At 41.5% G+C, this 15,332-nt stretch overlaps 1 protein-coding gene across 20 annotated transcripts in view; it reads right to left on the bottom strand.

Annotated features, from left to right (window-relative positions):
* Positions 1–15,332, bottom strand: part of nrxn3b (neurexin 3b) — a 326,116-nt gene that overhangs the window by 79,459 nt on the left and 231,325 nt on the right. For all 20 annotated transcript variants that reach the window (XM_035995714.1, XM_031287986.2, XM_031287985.2 and 17 more), the window contains one exon: positions 3,848–4,029. In XM_035995714.1, coding sequence (XP_035851607.1) covers positions 3,848–4,029 — 182 coding nt within the window. The remainder of the gene's footprint in view (positions 1–3,847; positions 4,030–15,332) is intronic.

Consider the following 15,332-nt stretch of genomic DNA (forward strand, 5'->3'; position numbering starts at 1 on the left):
TTCTGAAGGATTTCTCTATGTGTGTGTGTCTTGGGTTATCTTCACCTGCAGTCATGTGCAGTCCCTGGTGAGAGACTGTGTGAATCACAACTTGCACATCTAGCCCACGGCTTAAGAGTCTCTCTGTCACGGATTTAATCTTTCTCACACACACACACACACACACACACACACACACACACACACACACACACTAAAATGTACATACCCCACAAACACAAGTCACCTGTGGCGTTGTGACAACCCCTTTTGACCCACCTGTTACACAAACACCTTGGTTTGTTATCTTAGCATTGCATTCAGATTATCTTTTACTACGTGCAACATGAAACACAAGATGTCTTCGTCGGTTTTACGCTCCGCACTAGAGCTCAGAAATTGAATGAACTCGTAAATGAAACACCAGCGATGGCAAAATGTCGTGCTCACCTCTGCAAATTACCCCAAATTGCCCCTCAGATTTCAAACCAAGCGTGCAGTTGTTTTTAGCAGTTAAAATGTAAACACTACAATCAGCATTTTAATTCATGATTGCCAAACAAGCCGTAAGCTAATCAGAAAACAGAGAGGAGGTAATGAAGAAAGCAACAAAAAAAAAAAGACAGGGAGACTAAGGAGGGAATCAGTGATTAGGTTCTGCCTCAAAATGTCTGTTTCTCTCTGCGCTCTGGGTGTTTAAGAAAATGCAACGTATGCCCTTTTTTCTGTCAGAATAAACTGAAAGCATGAGATACTTAAGTCAAAGTCAGTCAAAGGCATTGGTGATCTCCTGGTGAAGTGTTATTAAAAAAGGAGCAACTTTTATATATATATATATATATATATATATATATATATATATATATATATACACACACACACACACACACACACACACACACACACACACAGTATACTTATGCTGACTCTACCATGCATTATACTCAGCTATCGAAATGTTATAGGGTGCCTATTGTGTCTATAATTCTATTTTACACTTTGGTGTGCTGATTCTCAAGTGGTGACCTAATAATTACAAAGGCTAAGGCAATGGCCCTGGGCCTGATAAGACCTTTGGTTAGACATATATCCAGAATCGACAGGCGTAATGCGTTTAACCTTTTCTCCCAGACTCATTACTAAATGCAAAGCGCTGACAGCGAAGACCTGACGTCTGTCATTAGAAGTTATTATCTAATGACATTTCGGTGAAGTCTGAAATATCTGCTACTTTTACATTATACATAAAACTTGTAGAGACAGCAAAGTTGTTTTAACTGCGAATACAATACCTGTATTGTGGTAACCTCCCTAGAGATTCAATATTCCCACGACTACAGATTGTTGGGAACGTTACTTTAAAAAAGTAATTAGTTATAGTTACTCACTACTTGTTCCAAAAAGTAACTGAGTTAGTAACTGAATTACTCTATGATAAAAGTAACTCGTTACCAGAGAAAGTAACTATTTGCGTTACTGTTAAAAAAAAAAAGTTGCTATATGTCAAAGAATTTGGAATTTTTTGAGCAGTTTTTCTGTTGTGAGGCAGAAAGGTCTAGCTTTCGCTGCTTGGAGGACTTTGCTCCGAGTCCTTCTTTGCTAGTGGATGGCGAGCTATCATCTGTGGTGGAGGTATCAGTGTTTTTGGCCACTAGCTTTGTAGATGCGTGTGTCGTTGTGACATGCTTCATTAAATTAGAGTTGCTTACAACGGATGTCGACAAAGTCTTCGCTCCTGGACATAATGTAGACATTACATGCACGTTCTTGCCTTTGACCACAATGAATTTGAAGTAGTGCTTATATCTCCACCTTGAAAATGCCTACTTTTCATCGGATTGCTCCTGACTCGCCATCTCTGCTGCTTCATCGAATCTCTGTTTAGCTGTTGTGTGTGAGTGTGTGTGTGGCGCGTGCTGGCATGTGTGTAAAAACACTGGCTCTGATTGGCTACCATGAAACATGACTCTGCCTTAGCCAATCATAATCGCTTACCTCGTTATTAACCCACCTCCTCACTAGCTGTGAGCCAGGGGTGCGTTCGGATTACACAGTTTATTCAATCAATGCATAGTAACGCACCGCATTTAATGTCCAGTAACGTTAACGGCGTTGTAACGACGGGAAAAGTAATTCGTTAGATTACCCCGTTACTGAAAAAATAACGTCGTTACCTAACGCCGTTCTTTTAAACGCAGTTATTCCAAACACTGATTATTCAGATAACAACAAACAAATAAATTACAAGTGAGGTCAAGCAGTGGTTTAATTTCCTCAAGATGGAACCAAATCCACCAGTCTAAATATTCGGCTAAATATTCACTCAAGGTCTAATTAATTATTTACTGTTTACCTGCGGTAAAGAAGTCCAGCTTTCTTCATTTGGTTTCGGTTCAATAGCAGTGTAATTGTGGGAAAAATTGAGCCTTGGAGTGTCGTGACGTTTGCAAAGTATTTTATAGTTTAAGGGTACAATCACTGTTAATATTACATGAAACCCACTTTGTTTGTACACCCTTGGCTGCCAATAAATCATTTAAAATATCAGCAGTGCAATGTTGCCCATGCAGCACAACACTGTTTTTTAGAACATGCTGCTTCTCTGAATGAATTGGCTTTTTGCTATTAATACATTCATTAGCGCCAAGATATTTGAGAAATGAAGATATTCGCCCGCCCAACAACTCACAGCCAAATTATAAGAGAAACCCTGCTTGGCTAGCTGTGCTGTGATATCTAAAAAAAACTGAATTAAAAATGCATTCCTTTTCCTTCCTTTAGGGGTTCCTGCAATTACTCAGTAGGTTAGGGATGTAGAAATGCATCTCTCCACATTGCTACTGTACATCTTTATCATTTTCTCTCTATCCACACCATTCCACTTCCTCTCTCACCTATGCGCACACACGCACACACACAAGCGCGCACACACACACACACACACACACACACACACACACACACACACACACACACACCTTGACTTTATCTCTGTATACTGTAAAGGCAGCTCCAAACTGCTTGTTGTTGGCCCTCATCTTTGCAGAGCAGATGGCTGCTTTTCTGCACCACATGGCCGGCACTCGGGAGATGAGGGGAGCTCTTTAAGAAGAAAAAGACTTTCAATCTGCTTTAGCAACTGTAGCTCCTCCTCATCACATCTTTTTTCGCATGGCGTCAGCAGCACCCCCCCCCCCCTCCCCCAACCACAGCTGCCTCCACAACCCCCCCCCAAATTGCACTGATTTGACGCTCTGCATTCATCAGCTCCCATTGATGATAGTTTAAATACTTGATGCTTATGTAAACGAGTCTAACACAAGGTCTCAGAGTGAGATTATTAAGATGCTGCATGGATGCACCGTCGACTGGCCAAGAATGCCAACTCGTGGGAACAGGCTGCATATGTATGGGGAGGCCCCATCCATTATTCATGCTGGGAGTCAGTTTGAATGTGGTGGAGAAGTAGGTTTATTCTGGAAGAGGATGGTAAGCAGAGACTTGGAGCAGGGGGTAAGTTATCTATTTTTTTTTTCTTTTATGGATCTGCCATAAAAGCCTGTTTGTATAACTCAGTTTGAGCATGATGAGCTGAATATGGCCTGAAGACTGCAATATGTAAACCTTGACCAATGACTCACAGGTGTTTGGGGTCATCATCTCGGTTGTAATGCTAGAAACATATAAGTGCTTCTGGACAACAATAACAAAAGCGTAGGTTTATTCATTTATTGTAATGTATAGGAGCTAAAATAGATATGTAACTGTTCCTAATTAGCTTGAACCAGATGTTTAGCCTAAATCTAATTAAATAAAAATGACTCAGTAGAGTGAATGCCATATTAAGGTGTTAAACATGAGTACTTACAATGTGGAGCATGATGTAGTCACCCAGACGTGGGGCGCTGTCGATGCGGACGAGGATGCCGTCTTTGATGGTGGTGCTAAAGCCCACCGCCAGCCGGTCCGTCCGTGTGCTTGGCCTCTCATTATTGGGCCATGTGTATGTGATCAGACCCCCTCCTTTACCAAATATATAGGTGGTGCCAGCTGTGGAAACACGAGAAGCAAAAAAAAAAAAAAAGGTCAGGAATTAGATTTATTCTAGTAGAAATAAAGGCAGATAAAAAGAGTAAAGGGTAAACTTCTTTTTTCGGTGATGTTCAAACATAGTGTAACTAGACACTAGGGAGCACAGTGTCGTCAGCAACAAGACAAAACTAGATCCAAACCTCCATTAAGGGCTAAGTCTGCTGTAATTCCTTTACAGCTACTTTGGCACTGCTACAATGTAATTGTGTAGAGTTCTATTTTAGGTTTTTTAATGGTATTCAGCCGCCACCACCTTTTGGGTAGAAGTCATCAGCTCCCCTGGCGCCATCTATGACCTATCCAACTCTTAAATATAGCCCCTTTCCAGGGAATAACAGCCAGTATGGCCAGAACCGGATAAGTCTCCCAATCCTCATGTATTATATATGAGACCTGCAACCAAAGAACAAAGGCTGGCACAAGAAAGAAGAGAAGGGGTGGGATGGGGGGAAAATCGAAGAACCTTCGTCTGGTTTAATTTGACAAATGCAGTATAGAAAAAAGGGGCCTTGGTACCAGTGGGGGTAGAGAAGCTTACCATAATGGAGATTTTTGTTATTACATCAGCCACTATGCAGATTTGTGTCAGATTAGAGGCTCTGATTGGATCAATCTTGGCCCTGAGACACGGGCTCTGTGAAAATTGTTTGTGGATCTCCTTTTTCTATCATCACGTGGAACAGAAAAAAAAAGAAGAGAAAAGTTTCATTTTTTGGTTGCAGGGCCGGATTTTATTCTAACTTCTGAATGTTCCCTAGGGTGCGTCAGAATTAAAGCACTGAATCCTTGAGCTGCTTAGCCATCTCGTCCACATTTAGGAAAAAGATAATCAAGAGATCAAAGGCATTAGACCTATAGCAGAGACACTGGTGGGCGAATCAATATGGGAGACGAAACAGACTCCTGTGGCCTAAGGATAGTAGAAAGCATTTGACCCACCTCAGAGGCTGACAGGGGATTGCTAATGAAGTCTAATTTCAAATTCATTTTTTTTTCTGCCTCCCAATACCTCTCTGCATCCCTATCTTCCACATAACCTGTTCACCCCCCCCCGTCATTCCTCTCTTTTCCATTCACTTCCTCTCTAAGTCACCTGAACATCTGTTTGGCCTTGTGATGGGTGCCCAGCTGTCTCACTGTTTCCCCTATGAAGCGGCCAACAATCTGCTATGTGGTCCACAATACCCTGGAGACTGCAAGAACATATGGATGAGAGGGAGTAAGAGAGAGGGGGGGACTCTATCGACCAGATGAGTATCTCTATTTGCCTTCAGGCGCACAAACAGCTCTGCATTTTACACAGCCCAGGTGCCAGCAATGCAAGCCACCAACTAAGGTCGTCTATGCGACATGAAAAAACCCCTAAACAAGTGAAGCATCCCGAGCCTCAAACAACTGCTTCACTTCTTGTAACTAATAACCATACATGGCTGGTTTAACACAGGCGACTCCCTTTGAGATTTCAGTTTTTTTTCAATAAAATCTCCCAGTTGTTCTCAATGACATTGCAGCAATTGAAGCTGATGTTTTGCATCATTTATCATGTATCATAGCTGACAAAACAAGGCCCCGGTGCCGTGAAGACACCAGATAGCAGCCTGCAGCCAGGTTGCACCGGATCTGGCCCCCGCTGTCTCATTGCCTCAAAGTTTTTTCTTGCCAAAAAGAGTTCAGGCAGACTTGGGATCAGTTTCCCCGGCAAACTTCGCCTATCTCATCTAACACGCTCTCTTTTTATTTCTGGAGGGGATGACGATGATGAGCAGCAAAGATACAAGCACCCCGGGGAGCCAATTATCACATTGAGGAGATTTGCTTAGTGTTTCAAGAAGACAATGTTCGGCATGAAACACACACAGGCGGCCAAACGCGCGGCGACTGACGCACACACGGGCAGGCTGACGGAGGCACAAATGTACATGGTGAAGTATAGAAGTGTGCAAACACGTGTGCAGACACACAAACACGATGCCTTCTCACAGGCAATCACACAAGTGGGTGATGATCCGCACAAGTACAGAGAAGAGAGAGAACCTGAGAATGCCGAAATGTAGTACATTTCCCTAAAAAAAACTGCTGGGCCCAGACTGCACCGGCTGTTATGTCCACACTGAGAGGAAGTCCACTGCATAGCAATTCATGCATTCTTTCTGTTTAAGATGTCATTTCTGATACTCATCTTACATCTTGATTTCAACTGAGAAAAAGAACTAAATGAACTATGAGTAACTGTGAGGGAATGAAGAATTGTAGCAGCGAGGCTGAACTCCCGAGGTCAAGAGTTTCATCTGAATAATTTCCCTTCATATCAAAAGGGCTTCACCAGACGAGAGGGCTTTTCCACTCAAGTGGATATAAGGAGCATGAATATAATTCAATTTCAGCGACGTTGCACGGAAACTAATTAGATAGAGAGGGTAAGCAATGGCATATTTGACCTTTGCCAGCATATTGTAGGATGGCTACTCTCATTTACTTCAACTAACACCTCATTGGGCATTAACCTGCCCGAAACTGTTAATAAATAATAGTCTTTTCAAGATTTTAAATTTTTTTTTACCCAGTATTAAAAATCAGTTAAACTGAAAACAGAATGAAAAAAATGAAAAAAAAAAAACAGGCAGGAGCTTTTCTTCATTATAATACAATAAATCAACACATATTGCTTTCACTGTTTTCCAGCAGTGCGTACTCTACATTAGCAAAAAGATCTCACATTAGTTCTTTGGCAAAAACCTTTTAAAATGCGCATGTAATTAAAAGGGCAAGAGTGCAAGAGAAAATAATGTCTTTCATTGTCTGGGAAATAACTTGGCTCATTGAGTAATACAACCTTTAAAGAAGAAGGATCTCTAACTGAGTGTGCCAAAGTATTGGGCGTGGACAGCTTTTTTTTTGTTGCTTATCCACTGCTATAATTATTATGAGTCATATTTCTATATTTAGTATAGTTAGGCATTATTGTAGTTGCTGTGCATCTCTGATATCTGGCCGCCCACCGAGAGCCAAGTTCTGTTCGAGGTTTCTGCCTGTTAAAGGGAAGTTTTTCCTCTCCGCTGCACTTGGTGCAATTGCTCTTGGATCAAATTGTTGGGTCCCTGTAAATCATCGAATGTGATCTAGAACTACTATATCTGTAAAGTGTCCTGAGATAACTTCCGTTATGATTTTACACTATACGTAAAATTGAATTGAATTAAATTGGTAACAGTTCAACATAGGGCTGGGTACCGCATTCAATACTTTTTAGGCACCTACCGAATTGCCTCTTAAGTATCGAAAAATGCCTCGTCATTCAATACCCAATTTCAATATCTAAGGTTTCGATTGGTATCAAAAAAACTATTGTTTAGGAACCGGTATCAATGTCACGGTATTGGCATCGGTACCGGAAAATGTGAAAATCCTCTTCAAAGTTTGCTGTTTTGCTTCCTGTGTCCCTTTCTTTTGTTTCTTGTACTTTACTGTAGACTTTTCATCTGCTCTCGTGGTCATTCATGGCATTCTTTCACAGATGGACTAACTTACTGCCATCATGCCAGTAGAACAGCAGAAAATTAAACATTCAACATGCATGCCTTTCACAGCTATGATGCCCTGGTGAAAAGCCAACTACAGGGGAAATATCATCAAAGGAATCAAATCTACAAACAGATTACTGCACAAGATGTTATTTTGGTGGATCAGAGGGGACTTTCATCTCCATACTTGAATAATGCAATCTTGCCATGGCCAGTGGGTATTGGAGGGAGGCCATTTGAGATCTAATTGTAGCATATGGGTGCACTATTGATTTGTGAGTGAAGGGAGGGGAGATGGGGAGCCCTCTGAAAGAAATGATGAGCAACATTGATTTTCTTTGATTATTCTTTGATGGTTGACAATAAAATAAAAACATAATACCTCCATATGAGGCTGAAAAGTTGTGATTCATTGCATCTGCAGTGTGCCTCCGTTTAGAGACAAACTGTAGATGAGAGACTAGGTCAAAGCCTTGGCCTCTATTTCACAGAGGTCCCCTGAGGCGTGGGAGTGCAGACAGAAGGTCAGGACACCTGTCTGCGCAACAGAACTATGTCCTGTCCTTCAGGCCCCCACGTGACATTACCCAACTAGAGGAAAGAAAAAGAGAAAAAGGAGGAGGATGGTATTTTCACACAGAGCCAGAAATGACGGAAGGTCACCAGTTTCAACAGACTTGGCCAGCGGGAGAAATCTGAGTGGAGCAAACAAGATTTCCTGTTTAGCCTCTGTTCCAGCTCAGCGTACAGTATGATGATTAAAAAAAAGTGAAAAACATTTACATTGATTATTTACAGACATGTTTGCACAATGTCTCCCCTCATCTTTCACGTACATATTTAGCGAACTAGGCAATAATGCTATCTATAAGAGCAAAAAGAGCAGAGCAGCTGCCATGGCGCACATCTGTTAGAACTGGGTAATTGGTTGTATTGAGTCTTCACACCATGCTGTGATAAAACCCTCTGTTTAGAGGCAGCTGGCAGAGGACCTACAGCAAATGACTGTTACTGGCTGTCCAACTGCACAGGCTGCAGGGAGGCGGCGGTCAAAAGTTCTTTTTTTTATTCTAGTGGAAGCTGGATGAGGTGGTGTGCGTGTACACATGTGCATGTACCTGTATGTGCATGTGTGTAAGGCCAGCCAAAAAGAAAAAGGTGCCACTGCCAGCTACCCTACGAGGCACAGAACCGCAGTCTGGGTAAATGCTCTAAACTCTAACTCTCTGTGTAAGTATGCATGCACACACGCATGCTCAAAGTCACCTGCATAGACATCTACGAGTCTTAACTCATGCACACACATCCACAAGCGCACACACGCCCTCTCCTTTCTCCTTGGTGTGTGTTGTTTATGTGCTTTTATGTCTTTCCCCTTGTTATCTCTTGGGCTTTCTGCAGCGCTTGCACCCCAGGGGATGGAAGTAGAAGACAAACACGGTTTGATGTGGTCGAATTCTCTGCCATCGGAGAATGAGGAAAAGAAAGAGAAGCCTTAAAAAAAATAAATCCTGAAAGCGAGATGCAAAATGTAATTGCCTCCTCAATCACGTTCAAAAGAACTCTATCATCACAATGCTTTCCCCTGCCGTGCTTCATACGAGGGGAATTATTAGGCCTGCTGTCCTTCACACAACCACAATAAAGAATCATTGACAGAGGAATCGAATTGTGAGATACTGAGCAGTGTAATCACCGGGATTTATCTCCATTTTACAACCTCTTATCATTTCATAATTCATACTTCCAACTGTTGCCTCTTCCCCCCGGGATAGAAAGAGGGACGAGACAGATGATTGAGTGCTCTCTCTCTCTCCTTCTATCCTCAATCAGCTGCCAGAAGCAAGTTTACAGCAAATGGCTAAAGTACTATAGATGTCTATGTTGGTGAATGTGTGCTGTTGGATGTAATAATCTAATGGATTCCTATGACATACATGCACACAATGCACATTGTGTGTGTTTATATGTGTCTCTACATTGTCAAAACACATGGTGGCCATGTGTCCCATCTTTCATCAACAACGCTGAACAACATGCAGAATATGATTGATGAAGGGCAGTGTGTTGTAAAGGATGGCTATGTAAAGAAAACAGCCAGCCTTGAATGATTTACACTGTCTGTTTCCCCGTTATAATAAGCTGAAGCATTACCACACTGCATGGATTCACGCGCCAAAAACCAGGGCTAATGGAAGAGGAAGAAAAACAGAGACAGCATGGACAGAGCGTACCTTGTGAAAAGTAAAAGACGCCTGAGTTGTATTATGATATATGTGCAGGCAAATACGCTGTGAAATACAGACAGAATTGGGAATGGGAACACATTTGTTTATCGTTTGTCACTAAGATTTACCCTTTGCAAAATTGATATTTTAAACAGTAATATTTTCACCCTACTGTAATTAAAATGTATATGTATGGTATGATTTTGTATCAGGTATGATCGTTGGAAGGGAACCTTTATTTGCAAACTTAAACAAATGTCAAAAGTTTGCCGAAAGCTAGGCAATACCACAACACAGCCTGCGATTATAGCTTAGAAAGTTATTTCCCTGTCTACACAGTGTGCACAGAGGATTGTACGGGTTACTCTACATTGTATAACATTTTGTCAGAGTCATGTTCTAACTTTATGAGCCAGAACCCACTAGCACTAGCAAAAAGCAAGACAGAGGTTCAGGTAGCTGCTGCTGCCGCTGCTGCTCGGGCTGCAGAGCAGCACCAGTAGCCAGGATAATAAGAAGCCAGTCTAAGCCGCTGGGCAGCAGCTCCACACGCTGGGATTGAGCAGTCAAATACTACAGTGGTTGTACAGTATTTGTGCTACAGTTGCCTAACAATGCCAAGAGAAGCTAAAGCCTCTCTGCTGCAGTGAGATTTAGTGCTGACAGTTTTGTTGGAGTCAGTTGTTGGTGCCAGGGCAGAGGGTGTGCAGGTGACGGGAAACAACCAATGTCAACAGGCAGCACATCAGAAAGAACATATTGTGCTGGTATGAAGGGCTGCAACCAAAAACCTTTCATTGTAGCTTAATATGGCAAATATTCTCTTCATGTATTGACTCTTTAGTCTGTGAAATGTCAAACAAAGGTAGAAATTACCGAAACACCTTATCTATTATCAAAAATTATTTTGACGATCGACCCATTGATTTATCGACTAATCGTTGTAACTGAACGCTCAGTTGCCAGTGTATTAGGTACGCCTAGCTAAAACGAATACAGTCTAATACAACAGCCTTACTAAATAAACAGATAGAAAAATAACAGGTAGAAATACATGTTTGTCATATTTGACTTACACACCAATGTTTGACCATTGTGTCCTCTTGCTTTTAGTAAATAAAATCTTGCAACATTTCTGCTTGAGAAACGCTCTACTCTCAACTCTCTTCAGGTTCAATTAACCAGATATGGTATTCTTTAATTAAAGAAATGTCATCTGTCATTTATATGCTAAGTTTAGAAAAGCTCATTTCAGCACCAGGAGCTGTCCACACAGCAGTGCACTGCTGTAGGTTATACTGTCTTACCACATCATATAATATACTGTATTATGATTTTATTTTGCTATATCAATACAGACAACACTTAGTAATAGGGCTGCACGATATCAGGAGAACATGCGATAAAATTATAACAAATACTCAAATGTACAGTGTGACTTTCTGCTTTGCTGGCTAACACCTCACGTAATCCAAGATCTATATGTTCACATCCATGCTCTTTACCACCTCAGTCAGTAGCGAATATATTGACATGCAGAGTGTGAATGCATGGCACATGTAACAGGCTATCATTTATTGCAGTTCAAGCTGTCTTTTCGATACGTGTACCTCGATATCAACATTTGCGATAACGATAAATTTGCGATATTTTGTGTAGCCCTACTTAGTTTCATTACTTATCATTTTTTACTTGTACCCGTTAGTTGTATATACCTCTATTTTCTTTTTTACATGAATCTATATTTATCTGTACTTATTTCTGTCTTGTTCTGCAGCAACACCTGAATTACCTTCTGGGAATCAATAAAGAATCATCTTATTTTATATAGTAAGATATATTAAAGATTCTGCACACCCACACAAGTGTTTTGTTTATTCTGATTAATTACATCTCAGCTCAGGTTGAAATTGGGAATTATGTGAGGTCGCCAAACTCGGTGCACTCCCTGGCCCACAGGATGCTATTTGCCAATCCTTTTCCATGGTTTATACCTAACCACTACTGCTCCTGTTGGGAAGATAAAATGCATCCCTCGCTTTAATATTATCCCTGGGACTATCCTAGCTAGCATGATGAACTAGCCAACTGTTAAAGGATTATTGTCTTCCACAACAATTCTTCCCTGTAGCTTGAAATTAATGTGTAATGTATGTAATTGGATTGGGCTCAAAAACCCTTGAGGTGCAATGACTTCCAGCGATGCAGTACACGGTGAGATGACTCAATCAAAAAAAGTTCTTATCTTTTTTTTGTCACCCTTTACTGGCGGGGGACATACTTGACATATTTCCGCAATGAACAGCTTGATTTGCCATCTGTATCGTGTTGCTGAGGCAGAAGTGGGGGAGATGGTGGAGAGGGGGAGCAGGGGAGAGTGGTGGAAGAGTCACTTTTTGCACGAGGAAGGAGGAAAGACATGGAGGAACGTGAGAGAAACGCAGATGGGGAGAGAGAGAAAGAGAGAGAGAGAGAGAGAGTCAAGTGGCGTACTGTAGATGTGAGCCTGAGATATTCATCCCCTCTCCTCCTATCGGAGAAACAGGAAAAGGCATTGGTTCCTTACTCACAGGCATGTCATCCTCAGATTGCTACAGAAGAACAGGAAGATCGACTCACAGACACCTATTAACAAAGCAGTCATGTATCCTCACTTCAGCTTCATGTAACACTGTGAAGGCGCAAATGTGAGTACACAAGTGAAAATACTCACACACGCACACAGACTAGAGCAGCAGAAGGTGAGCCATAACAACTCTCCCCTCATTACTGCGAAACTCGGATAGCCAGTCTCACCCTTCTCTTCCTCCCTCCCCTTCCTTTCTCTGTCTCCCCTCCTGCTGCATTACTGACACTCTTCTCTGTTATAGCGGCGAGGGGACAGAGAGGAAGGGCTTTAAATGGGTTTTTTTCTCGGTTCTCTGGAGATGTCAGCTCCTATTCTCTCTGGTTGGAAAAGGAAGAGGATGAGAAAGAGGGAAGGGGGTCTGAAGAGGATTTCAGAGGCTACAAAGAAGACCTGTCTGCTGACTTTAATGCTGCACGCTGTCACCAGTAGCATGTTTAGAAAGGGGAGAGAGACTTTGCAGAGAGATGAAAGGGAAGAAGGTACGAGAGACGAAGAAGGATACAAGGTAGAAGAGGAAGAGACAGACAGACAAAGATGGGCAGAAAAGGTGGAGAGACGTCAGCTTGAGATGGCGTAAACACACACACACAAATGTTTGGGACACTAAAGCTCTGTAAAACCTGACTCAATCCTGCTCCTTTCTATGGCAAAAATTAGTATTCTGTCAGTTCCAGTGTTGATGTTCACACTGCTCTGGGCGAAATTAGGACATGAGTGTCTCCTTCCCATCATTCATAATGCATGACACACATTGTGTGTGAGGCATACCACTTCAGAGACGGGCCACACCAAACCCTGCTGAGGATTAAGTGAAGAAGATCTCCTAAAGAATACGGGATTCCAAGATGGGTCCAAAAGGAAGCATCATTTATAATTGAATCATCCCCAGAGGATAGTGCAGCCTGCCTGCCTTTGCCAAGGCTTCGAGGAGAGCCCAGAACTCCTCTGCTCCTCACTGTCTGCCAGTCTGTCTCTGTCTCTCCCCCGTCTCATGCACAAATACAACACAACAAGCTCAGCCACTGATCTCATCCCAAGGCCTTTATGACTCAAACCCCAGTTGGTCACATTTACTCATTCTGAACTTTTTACAAACTTGCCTTCTTTTGGACCAAAGAGTCGGGAAAGTTTAGATTGTACAAACACTGCATTACAAAACTGGCTTTGGTTTGTGCGTTGTCCTTTCCATCTGGGGATGTCAATGAATGTGGAAATTGCGTCAGCTGCAAAGTCACAAGGAACACAACAAGCTTTACTCATCCGATCATGGGTGAAATTGAAAGTCAACCAAAAGATAGGATCATAGAACACAAGAGATCCATTAAAAGTAGAAGAAAACACCCAGTGTCCACACATTTCTGGAGGCCAAACATTCCACGATGAACTCTTTTATTGGTATTGATAAAGCCAATTTGGGGCTGAGGAGAAATCCAAAAGAAATTGCCCCTTCACCTGGGAGGCTGGGGTTCAAGATCCAGTTAGGGTTCCATGGGACCACAGGATTATCTGTGTGCGCGAGCATGTGAGAACCCAGCAGGGGTGCACCCAGGCCTTTAAAAATTGAAATAACATTTTTTACATAGAAAAAGTACGGTTTAAAAAAAAAAGGCTGTATCCTATCGTAGGTGCTCGCACACACAGAGGGGTGGTAAAGGTTAAAAAGTCAATGAGGGCCATTCTAACAACTAGAAATTCATGAAATAGAAAAATTATAAAAATCCATAACATTTCACACAATCCAAAAATAAGTGCTAATGTATATAACAAAAAAGTGCTGGTGAGAACACGCAAGAAATTCACACAGTATATAGCAATAAGTGCTGGTATATGTAGTAAAGTGCTTGGATAAAAATCGTGCAAAAGCAAGTAAAAGGTTAAGAAAATAGTAAAAATGCATAATTTATAATACATATTTACAAGGTAAAACAAAAAAAGGAAATGTGCTCAACATGTTTGCAAGACCTCAGGGTATGGGTTGAGGGGTTAGGGTTATGCATTTGGTGAGTAATGCTAAATGTAAATACATATTTGTTCACAAGAAAACTCCATATTGCACCTTACCTTATGCTTATTTTTACGATTTTATTTTGAGACTGTGTGGTAGTTTATACTGTTTATGTAACATTTTGTTCGGTACTTTTATTTTGAAATTTGGCTGTTTGGAGTACGGTCTCCTCTAAATGTTTGTGTGTTTAGTTCTTATCAGATAAATAAAGATTCAGCCAAGTTATAGAGAACAGGTATATATAGGCTTTTTTCTTCTTTTTTACTATAGAATGATAAAGGTCCTGTGTTGAAATGTGTTGGCTGAATAAAGAGCATGCTCTTCCAGTGAAGCAGATAGTGCTGCAGGGTTATTTTTCACAAGATGTCAACAAACCACAGCAGCAAATGAATTTTGCTAGTTCGGTTTGTTTGCCTCGGACTAGTTGTGTACAGAATGTAATAAGTCAAGATGGATTGACTATCTGTCAAACTGGCTGCCACCTTTGCCACACCAACAACCAGCTCAAATATTTGCTCAACAGAAGGTAGCTGGTGTTATTTTCAAGCACTGATGACACAGACAGCTCTGTAACTTCTTTGCCTCTCTCCTCCTCAGCTGGCTTCAACAGAAAGTCTGCAAATGTGGGAAGTGATAATTAAGGCGGCACTTCCGCATATAGTCTGCCCTCACATACAGACATTGCCATTTTAAATGGAAGCTGACAGCTACAAACAAAATGTTACAAGCTGAAGGAGAGAGCGAGCCTTACTTTTCCATGTCGTCCCTGTCAAATCATTATTTCTACCGACAATTCAATTACAGGTAGACTCGTTTATATAACAACTTGAGAATCTCTCTCAGATGCCCACCAGATTTTTTGAAAAATATGGATTAGA

This window comes from Sander lucioperca, chromosome 19 (assembly GCF_008315115.2).
Source record: "Sander lucioperca isolate FBNREF2018 chromosome 19, SLUC_FBN_1.2, whole genome shotgun sequence".
In the NCBI taxonomy this organism is placed as follows: Eukaryota; Metazoa; Chordata; class Actinopteri; order Perciformes; family Percidae; genus Sander; species Sander lucioperca.